At 53.2% G+C, this 13,178-nt stretch overlaps 1 protein-coding gene across 2 annotated transcripts in view; it reads right to left on the reverse strand.

The window, feature by feature from the left end:
- Positions 1 to 152: 152 nt before the first annotated feature.
- The window catches only part of CROCC (ciliary rootlet coiled-coil, rootletin), a 54,206-nt gene continuing 41,180 nt past the window's right edge, over positions 153 to 13,178 (reverse strand). Inside the window, exons 30-37 of one of the 2 annotated variants that reach the window (XM_055001371.1) lie at positions 9,167 to 9,330; positions 5,700 to 5,915; positions 4,743 to 4,967; positions 4,501 to 4,650; positions 2,847 to 3,047; positions 2,093 to 2,224; positions 1,520 to 1,699; positions 153 to 1,106 (exon numbers count right to left, since the gene is read on the reverse strand). In XM_055001371.1, coding sequence (XP_054857346.1) covers positions 1,032 to 1,106; positions 1,520 to 1,699; positions 2,093 to 2,224; positions 2,847 to 3,047; positions 4,501 to 4,650; positions 4,743 to 4,967; positions 5,700 to 5,915; positions 9,167 to 9,330 — 1,343 coding nt within the window. In that variant the 3' untranslated portion in view covers positions 153 to 1,031. Of the gene's footprint in view, positions 1,107 to 1,519; positions 1,700 to 2,092; positions 2,225 to 2,614; positions 3,048 to 4,500; positions 4,651 to 4,742; positions 4,968 to 5,699; positions 5,916 to 9,166; positions 9,331 to 13,178 lie in introns of those variants that run through there. The other variant, XR_008598408.1, reaches the window with a different exon arrangement.

Consider the following 13,178-nt stretch of genomic DNA (forward strand, 5'->3'; position numbering starts at 1 on the left):
ACTGCAGAGCCTCCGTGCTGCCCCAGCACGACCCTTTCCCGCCACCCTTTTGCCAAAGAACAGTCCGTATCCTGCCAAGCAGCTTGGATGTGAGGTGCCTCAAAAATAAGGGAGGGGGTATCCTAGCTCTAAGAGAGACTTTTATCGCACATTTGACAATCCAGATTTATTCACTATCAGATCACCTTCCCCAGTACAAAAATAAAGCTTTCTACATTTCTTGATTAGAGAGTTATAAAGATCAACAGAGACAAACAGACCCGGGGCACAGTGCGTGTGCCCAATCCCAACCCTCCAATTGGTGCGTCACTTCGAAGACGATGAGGGCAGGCAGCACAGCACCACGTAGCGGGAAGCCACGGGCCAGTCTGGTTACGTGGGCAGCAAAGGTCAAGCAGCCCTGCCGCCAACATGCCTCATGGCGCCCATTCACAACTGACAGTGAACCGCTCGCTCTCTGCCACAGGTGCTGAAAGGTTCTGGGGACCAGAAGCAGCCCAGGAGTGCGGCTGAGGTTGGAGGACGCCCTCAGCAGGCTGCTAGAGATGCCCTGTTCCCAAAGGATGGGACAGGGGTGGGGGGAGCTAAGCCTCTCCATTTCAAGTGCGGGGGGAGGGGGGTCAAAGTCACAGCAAGAAACGGGACCCTCGCCTGGCACCTGGACACTTTCACGGGTTGTGCTTCTCGTGTGTGTGTGTGGGGGGGGGGGGTGGCACGTTTTCCAGCCCTAAGGAATGAATGAAGGTGCAGTTTGGTATTATCGCACCACAGCAGCAGTCCAAAGCTGCCCAAGGGAGACCTTCAACCTCCTGCCCCCCCCCTTACCCCAAGAGGGTGTTGGGTGCACGGGGAGGGGAGGGGGGAGTTTGCTCTTTTCCTCCAGCGTTTCTTTACACCGCTCTGCTGGGCTGCTGCTTCTGAGGGAGGGGCAGGCCAGTCCCCCACCCCAAATTCCCGGTGTGCCATCTGTACTGGAGCAAGGAGCTGGCTGGTGGGACAGGCGGGTGCCAGCAGTAAGCCACGCCTGGATGCTAGTCACCCAGGGGGGTGCACAGCGGTCGGCTCCCGCGCAACTCTTGGTGGAGCTGCTCCTTCAGCCTCAGGATCTGATGGGGAAAAGAAGGAAGGAAAAGCTTTTGGGGGGACGTGGGCAGGAGAACGCCATATTCACTGGGCGTGGCTGGAAGCGGCACACGGTGAGCAGGACTGGCCAGTCAGCCCGCTGGGTGGCAAATGTATTTTTTCCAACTGTACTCCATGAGCACGAGTGTTCACACTGGAACATCAGTCCCAGTAAACTTTCCCAGCCCTTCAGGCTCACACGAGAGCCTCAGAAATAACGGTGTCGGCTGCTTCCAGAAGAGTGTGGGGGTGTGTGGGTGTGGGGGGGTTGTCTCTGTCCCAGCCACAACAAGCAGAAGCAGAGATGCGCAAACAAGTTCCCTAAACGGTTGCATCTGAAGGGGCAGGAGGGGCCTGGGAGCATTTGTTTCCCCCCAGGCTCATGGGCACAGCTCACCTTCTCCTCCAGGGTGTGGACTCGATGCCGGTGGGCGTGCTCTCGAGCACCCAGCATGCGTTCTGTCTGGAGCTGGGAGCTCTGCAGGCACTCCAGTTCCAGCTGCAACTCCTGCTGCTGCCGGGGAGAAACCTCAGCTGTGTTCTGGCCTGGGGCCCGCTCGAGCTCCGCTACCTGAGCCTAGGGTGAAGGGCAGGGGGAGGAGGATGAAAGACCCAGCTGGCCCCCGCTGACAGAGCCAGGCTTCCAACCAGGGCAACCACGTTCCCCACCCAAACTCAAACAGCCATTCACTATCCCACGCATCTTTGCTTTCATAGAGTTGCTAGTCCTTAGGACTACAACCGCAGGCTTCTAAGGGGGGATGCCGCCTGCTGAAGGAGGCCAGTTCAGTGCCCTGCCCGGCTCCTTCCGCATTTGCAGAGGCAGCAACGGGACAAACTGTAAATCTCTGACATGAAATGCTGCACAGCAGACCTGGTGGAATGACCACATCAACTCACAGACCCAGGATGCCAAGGGGGGGGGGGGACGGGGATGAGTGAGCAGCAGGGAGCGGGGGGGGGGAGTTACCTCAAGCAGCCGGATTTGCTGGCAGGCCCCAGCCAGCTCCTGCTCCACATTGGTGAGGGAGTGGTCCAGCCGCCCCTTTTCAGCTGACAGCCACACCGACTCCTCGTGAGTTCTGAGCTTCTCGCGCTCTACCTGCCAGCCAAGCAGATGCCCACAGTGTCATACCTCCCAAACTGCCCCACCGTGGGGCTTCTTTCAAGCAATCTGTGGCCCGAGAGCCCCACTTTCAAATCTCAGACGTACTGGGGGGGGTGTCTTTGTTTACCCAGAAAAGTTACTCTGTACATGCTCAGAGACACATTTTTCCTTCCACAAACATACTTCGCTGTTGTCAAAGGCTTCTTCCTGCACCCTCCCCTCCAGGCACGGGTGGCAGTGCACCCCCCTCCCCCATTTTTATGGCCAGCATCTAACCATCCATGTGAAATCTTCTGGGCAAAATGGAAGGTGTGCCTCTGACTTTCTCTTCTAAGAACTCCCAACTGGCCTGTCCTTGAGCGATTCCGCTTGCTGTTTTCTTACCGAAAAGGAACTTAAGTGTGCAGAGACGTCCCATGACAACGCGTGCTGTAGGTCAGTTTTGCTTTGCACACAATCCTTTGGCTCATCTTCACCCTGCTGCCAACCACGTAGCCTTGCAAATGTGTTGCAAGCCACCCCCAACCCCTCCCCCAGAAGTGCCTCACAGTTCAGGCCTGCCTTCTGCTCGGTAGCACTCAAATTTTGCAAGTGGCTAGTCCTGTGGAGGTCTCACTTTATCCAGGGTCTTTTTGAGGGCAATCTTGTCTTTCTCCAGCCGGAGAGAGGAGCGCTCGACCTCCCGCTTCTCGCTTTCCATCTGAGCCAGGGCCTTCTGCAGGCTGCTGAGCCGCTCCTGGAAGAGACGCCTGTCTTCCTGGGCCTTCTGCAGGCTTCTCAGGGCAACCGCCTCACTGTCCTGGCACTGGCGCAGCAGCTGCAGGAGCGCAGGGAGGGAGGGAGGGAGGGAGAGGGACTGCATCAAGCCCAGGGAAGGAGCTCTCCACCACTCCGGCAACGTATCATCTGCCCTGGACAGCACCGCCTGCCTGACAATGGCCACGCCTCGCATCCGAATACAGCAGCCAAACAGTGCTGTGTCCATGTCCACCGCTCCACGCAAGGACGGGCTGGAAAGGGTGCTGTATTGAACTGCGAATCGGAAGGCCATGATCACTTCCCCCCATCTTGTTTCCTGTCCCTGTGGCAGGACTAGGGCTCCGGAAGGGGGGGGGGTGTTAGTTTGCCCAAGAACTTTTTCCTTGTGAGGGAGGAAGGACCAGTCCCCCTTTCCAAGCACCAGAAGGCAAGTCAGGGTGCGGGGTTTCTCCGTTGTGGAGAAAAACGGCACTGAATCAGGGCTGGGGCAGGGATCCCTCCCGAGGGCTCTGGGTGCACTTTCCTGTGGCTGGAAAGTCGGGGTGGTGCTACCATTTGGGGGGTGCCCCCTGCTACCAGAGGCAGGCCAGCTTGCTCCAGACAGCGGCAGTGAAGTTCAGGTGCCTTGAGCAACCTGGATTTGTCTGTCTTTGCTTAGCCCGATTAGAGTTCTTTTTGACTGCAAATGTTTAAATCTGTCAAGACGCATTTTCCAAACCTTACTGAGGGTTTTCTGGAAAAGAGCAAGAGTGCAGTAGCACCTATAAGACTAACAAAATTAGTGGTAGGGTATGCGCTTTCGTGAGCCACAGCTCACTTCTTCAGCGGTTTCTGTATGCATTGGGCTCAGTGACTGAGCCAGGCCACCTCCCCTTTGATAAAAGAGCTCCAGCCAGGGAAGCAAAGGCCAGAGAGAGGGGTAACCCTAACCCCCTGCCCCCGGTCCAGGTCTGAGGCAGTGGCCTTCTCCGCTTGCCCAGTGCTTACAAAAGGTAGGGAAGGAAGCTGAAAAGGGAGGGCGTGGGGGGGCGCCTCTGGCTGATCCCCCCCTCCCCCCAGGGCACCTGCTTCTGGCGGTGGCTGAGATCTCGGGTGTGAGAAGGAGCTGCCTGGCTGCAGGCCCTTCCTGCAGTTTCCGGGATCAGCCAACCAAAAAGAAATCGATCATGCCCAACAGAAACGTGGCCTTTGAAGAAGAGAGACAGTGTGGTGCAGTGGTTAGAGGGTCAGATTAGGATCTGGGAGACCGAGGTTTGAATCCCTCCTCCACCATGGAAGCTGACTGGCCGACCTTGGGCCAGTCATACCCGATCAGCGTATCCTACCTTGCAGGGTGCTGTGAGGATAAAATGGAGGAAAGTGGGATACAAATGAATCTGAAGAAAGAGGAACTCAACACGGAGAGCCCATCCACCTGTCCCTGTCTCCACTCAGCAGCGTAGGCTGTTGAACTGGGCATCTCTGAGGGCAGAGCTCAACCCCTCAGGCACAGCCCGCCACCTGTGTCTTGCCTCCTCTTGCTGGCGCATGCGACTCCCGAGCTCCTCCGCCTGCCGCCGCAGCTCCGTTCGCTCCGTCTTCAGGGCCTGGAGGTGCTCCATCAGCAGCCCTGTCTCCTTCTTGGCTTCCGACAGTGCCTGGCGGGCCACTTCCAACCGCTCCTGGAACAGAGCAAAGGGCACAAGGGTCGCCCAGTGGAATGAAGTTGCCCGCTTGGGGCACAGAGGTCGTTGGTCCCTCTTGCCACACATACCTGCATCACCCGGCGCTCATGCTCACTGGATGTAAGAGACTTCTGTAGCTCCAGCACCTTCTCCTGGGCTGAGCTGGCACAGGAACTGCTGTCCAGCAGGGAGGCAGAGAGACTCTGCACTTTCTCCTTCAGGGAGCTCTCAGCCTCCACGGCCTTTGCCAGCACCAGCTGAAGGCGGTCCAGCGACAGCTGGCGGGCACCAGCCTTCGTCTCCCACTCGGTCACCTGCGGTGGGCAGGAGCGGAAGTGGGTTAGGTTTGCAGCCTCTGGGAGGGGGGTGTATGCAAAACTGCCTAGGGTTCACGACAGCCCCATTAAGGCAAGGTTCCTTGGTCCTGCCCAGATTTTTGTTCCTGCATCCAAGTTAGGAGCGTAATAATTTACATTTAAAAAAAACGGTTACTAATTAAATAAGAAGAATCTTCTGAATTGACAAGCAGGTGGGAAAGAATGCTGAGCGTATGAACCCTGCTAACGTGCCATCAGCCTGCCAGAACCGAGCTCTAATGAGTTTATCTGATAAGCAGAGCCCCCCCCCCCAAAAGAGCACCCTTCTCTGTCCTGTCTATAGAATTTCTGTCCATATCCCAGTGATGTCCCCTCCCGTGCCGTCAGGCTGCTGAAAGGCCTGCGATATCTCTTAGCTCACGTCTGTACTAGGCATAGACATAAACTGTTCAGGCAACCAGCCATCTGGTGAAAGGTTCTCTTTGAGAAGCATAGCCTTTACTAAACAGAACAGGAAACCCTCACAAGTTTCTAGCCCTCATGGCTGCAGCCACAGGCGGTCCTGGAGACCAGGGAGACCAAAGGCAGGCAACGGGGCTGCCACGGATCCTCCCCTCGCCCTGCAGCACCCAGACTGGCAAGGAACAAGCACTGCTCAGGATGGCCCAATGGGAGAACACGGGCACAGGCTGAAGCTACCAGGCCCCATGGGGAGGGGCTCCCCCATACCTGTCTCTGCAGAGCATCCACGCGGTCCCGCAGCACCTGAAGCTCCACCTGGCGATCGCTGAGCACCAGCCGGGCTCTCTGCAGCTCCCCCTCCAGTGAGCGTCTCAGCAACTCCACTCTGGTGCAGCGGCTCTCCGAGGCATCCAAGACGCCCTTCAGGCGCTGCTTGTCTCCCTCCAGCTTGGCCTCGCTGGCTTTCATCTTGTCAAGCTTATCCTGGGGGAAGGGGCCAAGGAGACCTTTGAGGGCTGCCTTCTCCCAGGGCTAGAGACTTGGGAGCCTCCAGGGAGGAGGCAGCTCAACGGGTTGAGAAAATGGCCTGCCTGGGCAGGAACCAAAGTCTGAGCACCCAGTTCTGAAGCTGCTGCTTTTTGCTGGGGCGGGGGGCGGGGGGGGGGGCTCAATTGCTCAGTGGTTGCGCATTATCTGTCAACCCCAAGATCCCTGGACAGGATTCAAAGGCTGTTCAGAGGATCTCGGCTGTACTGATGCCTTATTTTTGGATTGCCTTTTTTCTCCTTGGGATTACTTGCCCTTAAAATAAAAGATTATTCCTTTGATCTAGATGCCGAAGCCATCCAATGGAGTTCCATCCGCAAAACACGAATTGTAGTCTTTATCTTTAAACACATGTATTTCCCAGAGACAACTTACAAGAGCAAAACCAAAGGGGCAGTCAAGAGTTAAACTTTCTCCCCCTTCCCTGCACAACCCTAAGGGAAACGGAGGCCGTTCCTCTATCAGAGCCCTCTGCAGCTGGGCAGCTCCATACCCACAATCTTTCCCCGAGAGTCAGGGTGGACTCTGCCCCAGCAGGGTCACCGTCCCAACCCAGTTAATGATGCCAGAGGAAGAGACTTAAAAGATGGTTTACAGGCAATCAAGTCACTGTGGTCTCTCCCCACCCCCTCCATTTCTCTCTCACACGCGCACACATGCACCGCACGATACAAGGACTGCCAAGTGTGGCTCTGACTTCACAGAAATGCAAACCTCCCTTCAGTCCTCCACCCTCTTCCCCCAGGCATGGAGGACGCAACACATGAAGCGGTCCTAGGCGGACTCAGAGCCCTATCAGGGCTCCGTACTGGTCCACTCAGACGGCAGCCACTCTCCGGAGTCTCCGGCAGAGAAGGGTCTTTGGCATCAAAAGAGGAGCTGAAAGAAGCCACGGTGGCTTCATAAACCACTTCCTAATGAACTGAGAAATAAAAAAGATTCATTTAGGAAATGGAAGGAGGGCCTCATAACCAAGGATGACTATAAACAAATAACCAATGCTTGTAGGAAGAGTGTTAGAAAAGCTAAAGCTCAATATGAGCTTAGGCTAGGAAGAGATGCTAAAAACAACAAAAAAGGGTTCTTTGCTTATGTTCAAAGTAAGAAAAAGAGCAAGGACATGGTAGGCCCATTGCAAGGACGGGAAAGTAAAATTGTAACAGGCGATGAAGAGAGGGCAGAACTGCTCGATTCCCGCTTTTCCTCAGTCTTCTCCTGCGAGGGAGACGGTGCTCAACATGGCGATAACAGAACACCTGACGGGGGAAGGGAGTTACAGCCTAGGATCAGCACAGAGGTAGTACGTAAACACCTGACTTCTTTAAACGGAACTAAGTCCTCAGGGCCAGATGAATTGCACCCAAGGGTACTAAAAGAACTCGCAGATGTAATTTCTGAGCTTCTGTCCACCATTTTTGAGAATTCTTGGAGATCAGACGAGGTGCCAGAAGATTGGAGGTGGGCAAATGTTGTCTCCGTCATAATATCCTTGTCGACAAGTTGGTAAAATGTGGTTTGGATCCTATTATTATTTAGGTGGATCTGTAACTGGTTGACAGATTGCATCCCAAACAGTGCTAGTTAACGGTTCCTCATCCTCTTGGAGAAGAGTGACAAGTGGAGTTCCTCAGGGGTCAGTCCTGGGACCTGTTCTGTTCAACATTTTTATAAATGAGTTGGATGAAGGAATAGAGGGAATGCTTATTAAATTTGCAGATGCTACTAATTTGGGAGGGGTAGCAAATGCAGTCGAAGACAGAGTCAGGATACAGGATGATCTTGACAGGCTGGAAAACTGGGCTAAAACAAATAAAAATGAATTTTAACAAAGATAAATGCAAAGTTCTGCATTTAGGAAGGACAAATCATGACCAGAGGAGGGCAACGAAGATGGTGAGGGGTCTGGAGACCAAGTCCTGTGAGGAAAGGCTGAAGGAGCTCGGAATGTTTAGCCTGGAGAGGAGACGACTGAGAGGGGATATGATAACCATCTTCAAGTACTTGAAGGGCCGTCATACAGAGGATGGCGCAGAGTCGTTTTCCACTGCCCCAGAAGGTCGGACCAGAACCAACAGTTTGAAATTAAATCAAAAGAGCTTTCGGCTAAACATTAGGAAGAACTTCCTGACAGTCAGAGCGGTCCCTCAGTGGAACAGGCTTCCTCGGGAGGTGGTGGGCTCTCCTCCTTTGGAGGTCTTTAAGCAGAGGCTAGGTGGCCACCTGACAGCACTGCTTATTCTGTGAACCGGGGCAGATCGTGAGAGGGAGGGCAGGAAGGGTTGCATCCGTGCTTAGTTCGCATGGCCCTTCTTACATAACCCAGGGTAATGCTGATCGCCATCTTCTGGGCATGGAGCAGGGGTCATTGGGGCAGTCGTGGGGGGGAGGAGTTGAAAATTTCCTTCATTGTGCAGGGGGTTGGACTAGATGACCCTAGAGGTCCCTTCCAACCCTATGATTCTATCACCTGCCACTTGAGTCTTTGAACAGGAGGCGTCAGGGAAGAAAACCAGGACCTTCTGCATGCCAAGCAGATGCCCTGTCTCTGAGGGTGCCCTCCCTCCCATGCTTAGTGGCACAATTAAAAACTGCACATTTCAGCTGACGGGATTGGTACCGAGGGCATCAGGGACCAGGGCCCAAGCAGGACAGAAGGTATCAACCCCTCATCCCAGCACAGCACTGCTATGCCTCTGCTTCCCCCCCCCCCCCCGGACACCTGCCACCTTTGTTCCTCTATCCAGGACAGCTTCCAAGCCCAGCAGACATCACGCACTCACGCATTCGCGCACGCACGCACGCACGCACGCACACACACACACACACACACACACCCCTCTCTCTCTCTCTCTCTCTCTCTCTGCAGGAACCACGAAGCAGAGAGCTCCAGAAGTGCGGCTCTTGCAACCAAGGTGAGAAACGGGCACACGAAGACCGGAGCCAAAACGGCTCGCTGCCCGCTGCAGTAGCTGAGAGCCTGCTCACCGCGAGAGTTTCCATCTCTACAAGGAAACCCTTGCGGACGGGGGTTTCAGAGACAGGCTAGAACAGAGGCAGAGAAACAAGCAGGCACGCACACACAAGCCAGCCACTGGCTTTACAGCTGCGCACACAGGTGCATGCACACGCGCACACACACGCACACACACACACACTCTTGCCCAGGAAGCTGCAAGCCCCCTGCCCACCTGGGTGGCTCTCTTCTCGCTGTCAGCCAGCTGCAGGTTCCGTTCCAGCACTGCCACCTTGTCCATCAGCGTCTGATGCTCCCGCTCATTTTGGTGCAATCTCTCTTCTTGCAGGATCAGTGCCTCCTGGGCACTGCTCAGCTTCTCCTCCCTGTTGCGCCTCCCTGCAGAAGCAACACAGTGGTGAGAGGCAGAGGCGTCACGGCTCCCCAGGGCCCGGATCAGGGGGAACCCACATGCAGGATACGTCTATGCCAGCAAAGCCCCGAGCATCCCAGCTTCCAACCAATATCATGCCCTTTCCAATGCTGCAGGACGCTCATGTCACCAGCTTAGGAGGAGAGAGAGCAAGTGAAGCAAGGGAAAGAAAGTAAGCTGCCCAGATTCAGCAGCTGATCCAAGGCTTCCTGCCCCCCAGGAACAGCAGTGCCCTACCAGGCCAGGGTGTTAGCCACAGGTCTTGCCCAACTTCTATTATGAGAATGAGATGATGACAGTTAAGTGCCTAGGGGTTATGCTGGATCCAGCCCTACTACTAGAAAAATAAGTTAAGGCAGCCGCAAAAAATGCTTTCTACAATCTCACTCTAGCCTGGAAGATGGCTTCTTACCTCGACGCAGCCGACCTGGCCACCTGGATCCACCCTATGGTAACATCCAAACTTGACTATTGTAACGCACTATATACATTGGCCTCCCATCTAAGTTCACTAAGAGGCTCCAATTGGTGCAAAATGCTGCAGCTCAACTGTTAGCAGGAGCGAGCAGGAGCTTGAACATCACTCCCATCCTGCAGTCGCTCCATTGGCTACCCATCATCTACAGTGCTCAATTCCAGGTACTGGTTATTACATACAAAGCTCTTCATGGCCTTGGCCCAGCATACCTACGAGACCGCCTCCTTCCCCACGTCCCTCCACAGCAGCTTTGCTCATCCGAACAGGGTCTCTTGCAGGTGCCACCCTGCACATGGGCAAAATCAACTGCAGCCCATACATGGGCCTTCTCTGTGGTGGCCCCTATCCTATGGAACAGCCTGCCTGAGGAGGTCAGGACTGAGCCCCCACACTCCTGGCCTTCCGCAAACAATGCAAAACTGAACTATTCAAAAAGGCTTTTTACTCAAATGGGAGGGCTGAATTGTAGGGAGGGGGTCTCAGATGCTTCGCTAATGAGTTAGGGACCATAGACTTCACCACTATGTTGCTTTGCATATTACTTGTTGCTTTGAATATGTATTCCTATATACCACCTGTGCTCCATGTTGTCTAATGACAGTCCTAGAATTGATTATGTTCTGTTTCAGCAATTCTTCAACCCAGTATTGGATCCTTGCTAATGCCATGTCTTTGTAAAATCCTATGACATGGTTTATGGAAATGTCCTTGATACTGATTGTACTAATCTCACACTATGTAATCCGCTTTGAGTCTCAGTGAGAAAGGCAGACTATAAATGACATAAATAAATAAATAGTCAATTTTGGTGGAGTGAGGAGACTAAAGGGGGGGCAAGTGAAGATGTGCTAATGCTGAGAAGCCTCCGAGCGGGGGGTGGGGTGGGGTGGGGTGGGGGCCTTGATGCTACACGACAGGCAGCAGAGCCCTTTCAGGTACTTGATGGCACGGGGGAAATGAGTGGGGCATGGTTGTTCCTGGTCAGAAACTCTGTAGGCAGGCCAGGAAAGATGTTTGGGGGGACAGCAGTCCTCTGCGTATCAAAGAGGGTGTCAAGTAAGATAAGCTAGAAAAGAGAATAAATGCCCCCACAGAAGCACCATGAATGGAGAGATATGGGGCTCTAAAAGTGACTTAGAAGTGGGGACGCACCATCTCCCACCTGGGAAGAAATTGCCCTGAGGATGATCGATCTGTAAGCCTCTGAAGGACCGCTTAGTGATCTGGGGAAATCAACATGGTTTGGTCCCCAACAGATCTTGTCAGACCAACTTGGTTTCCTTCTTTGACCAAGTGACAAGCTTACTGGATCGGGGGAACTCTGTCGACATGATTTACCTGGATTTCAGTAAAGCTTTTGATAAGGTTCCCCATGACATTCTGATGGGCAAACTGGAAGACTGTGGACTGGACTATAGGACAGTTTGGTGGATAGGGAACTGGTTAAAGGACCGCACTCAAAGAGCGGTGGTCAACAGTGTTTCATCAGATTGGAAGGAGGTGTCCAGTGGGGTGCTGCAGGGCTCGGTTTTGGGCCCAGTACTTTTCAATATTTTTATCAATGATCTGGATGAAGGGGTAAACGGCCTACTCATTAAATTTGCTGATGATACCAAATTGGGAGGAGTGGCAAACACCCAAGAAGATAGAGTTAAAATTCAACAAGACCTGAATACTCTGGAGAAGTGGGCAGATGTGAATAGGATGCAATTCAACAAAGACAAGTGCACAGTATTACACCCGGGCCACAAAAATGTGAAGCACAAATACTGGATGGGGGATACACTTCTGGGTAGTAGTGTATGCGAAAGCAATCTTGGGGCAAGAGTGGACTGTAAACTAAATATGAGCAGTCACAGTGTGATGCGGTGGCAAACAGGCAAACTCAGTCTTGGGTTGTATCAAAAAGGCCACTGCATCGAAATTGCAGGAGGTCATAGCCCCTCTCTATACTGCCTAGGTCAGGCTGCACCTGGAGTACTGTGTGCAGTTCTGGATGTGGACAAAATCAAAAGGGTGCAGAAGAGAGCGACGAGGATGATCAGGGGTCTGGAGACTGAGCCCTACGAAGAAAGGCTGAGGGCCTTGGGGATGTTTAGTTTGGAGAAGAGGAGATTGAGTGGGGGGGCATGATTGCTCTCTTTAAATATTTGAAAGGCTGTCATTTGGAGGAGGGCAGGGAGCTGTTCCAGTTGGCAGCAGGGGATAGGACTCGAAGCAACAGGCTTAAATTGCATGCAGAAAGGTACCGGCTGGATATTAGGAAAAACTTTTTCAGGGTCAGAGTAGTTCAAAGGTGGAATCAGCTGCCTAGGGAGGTGGTGAGCTCCTCTTCACTGGCAGTTTTCAAGAAGAGGCTGGATGAATGTTTGTCAGGAATGCTTTAGGCTCATCCCGCATTGGGCAGGGGGTTGGACTAGAAGGTCTGTATGGCCCCTTCCAACTCTGTGATTCTGTGAAAATGGAGAAGGAAATAAGGGAGATAACTCTAGCAGAATCTGTTGCAGAAGTGGGTGACAACAATTGCAAAAGCAACCATTTGACTTGAGAAGAAGGAACTTTACAAAAATGATGGGATGCTGAAAGGGGGGGGAAAGCAAGGGAGTCAAATCCCGCCAGGATGCCTAGAAGCTATTTAAAAACATATTAAGTGCTGCCCCACCCAAACCTAAAAGGATTCCTGTGTGGTTAATGACCCAAGTCAGAGAAGTCACGGAGGGAAAAGAGCTCCTCTCAAAAACTGGAAGGCTTGCACGAACCAGGGGGACAGACTGGAGCGCCAGTTTCAGACAAAAGAAGCACAACTTGACAATCAGGCAAGCAAAAGGGAGAATCTACGGAGCAAACTGGTAACCACATCAAGGCAAACCACACAGCAATTTTTCATGGGCCACTAGACAACAAAGGAATAGAAGAGGGGGAGACGGCAGAGAAGCCGAACGACCTTCTTTGCATGTTTTCACTTTTGAAAGGGCAGGAAAGAGCCCCTTCCCAAAAGCAGCATCTCCCGCCTGGATATCTGAAGAACTGTCAGACTGAAGTGACGAGAGATGACATATGAGACAATTAAAAACTAGTCAGTCAGTCACTGGGCCTGGACAGCGCAGTCCTGAATAGTCTTCAGGAAATGAAATGCAAAATTGTTGGTCATTTAATCAGCATACGTAACTTGTCGCTAAAATCAAGCTCCTTTCTGGAAGCCTGGCATGGAGCAGAAACCACTAATCGCTAGTTTTCAGTTTAGAAAATGAACGACTGCGGGGGACTGGCCGACACACAACAGCGGTTGCTAAAACTATGCATAGGGTGGGAAAAGTGGAGATGGAGCTTTTTCTC

The sequence above is a fragment of the Eublepharis macularius genome, chromosome 17 (genome assembly GCF_028583425.1).
Source record: "Eublepharis macularius isolate TG4126 chromosome 17, MPM_Emac_v1.0, whole genome shotgun sequence".
Taxonomy (NCBI): Eukaryota; Metazoa; Chordata; class Lepidosauria; order Squamata; family Eublepharidae; genus Eublepharis; species Eublepharis macularius.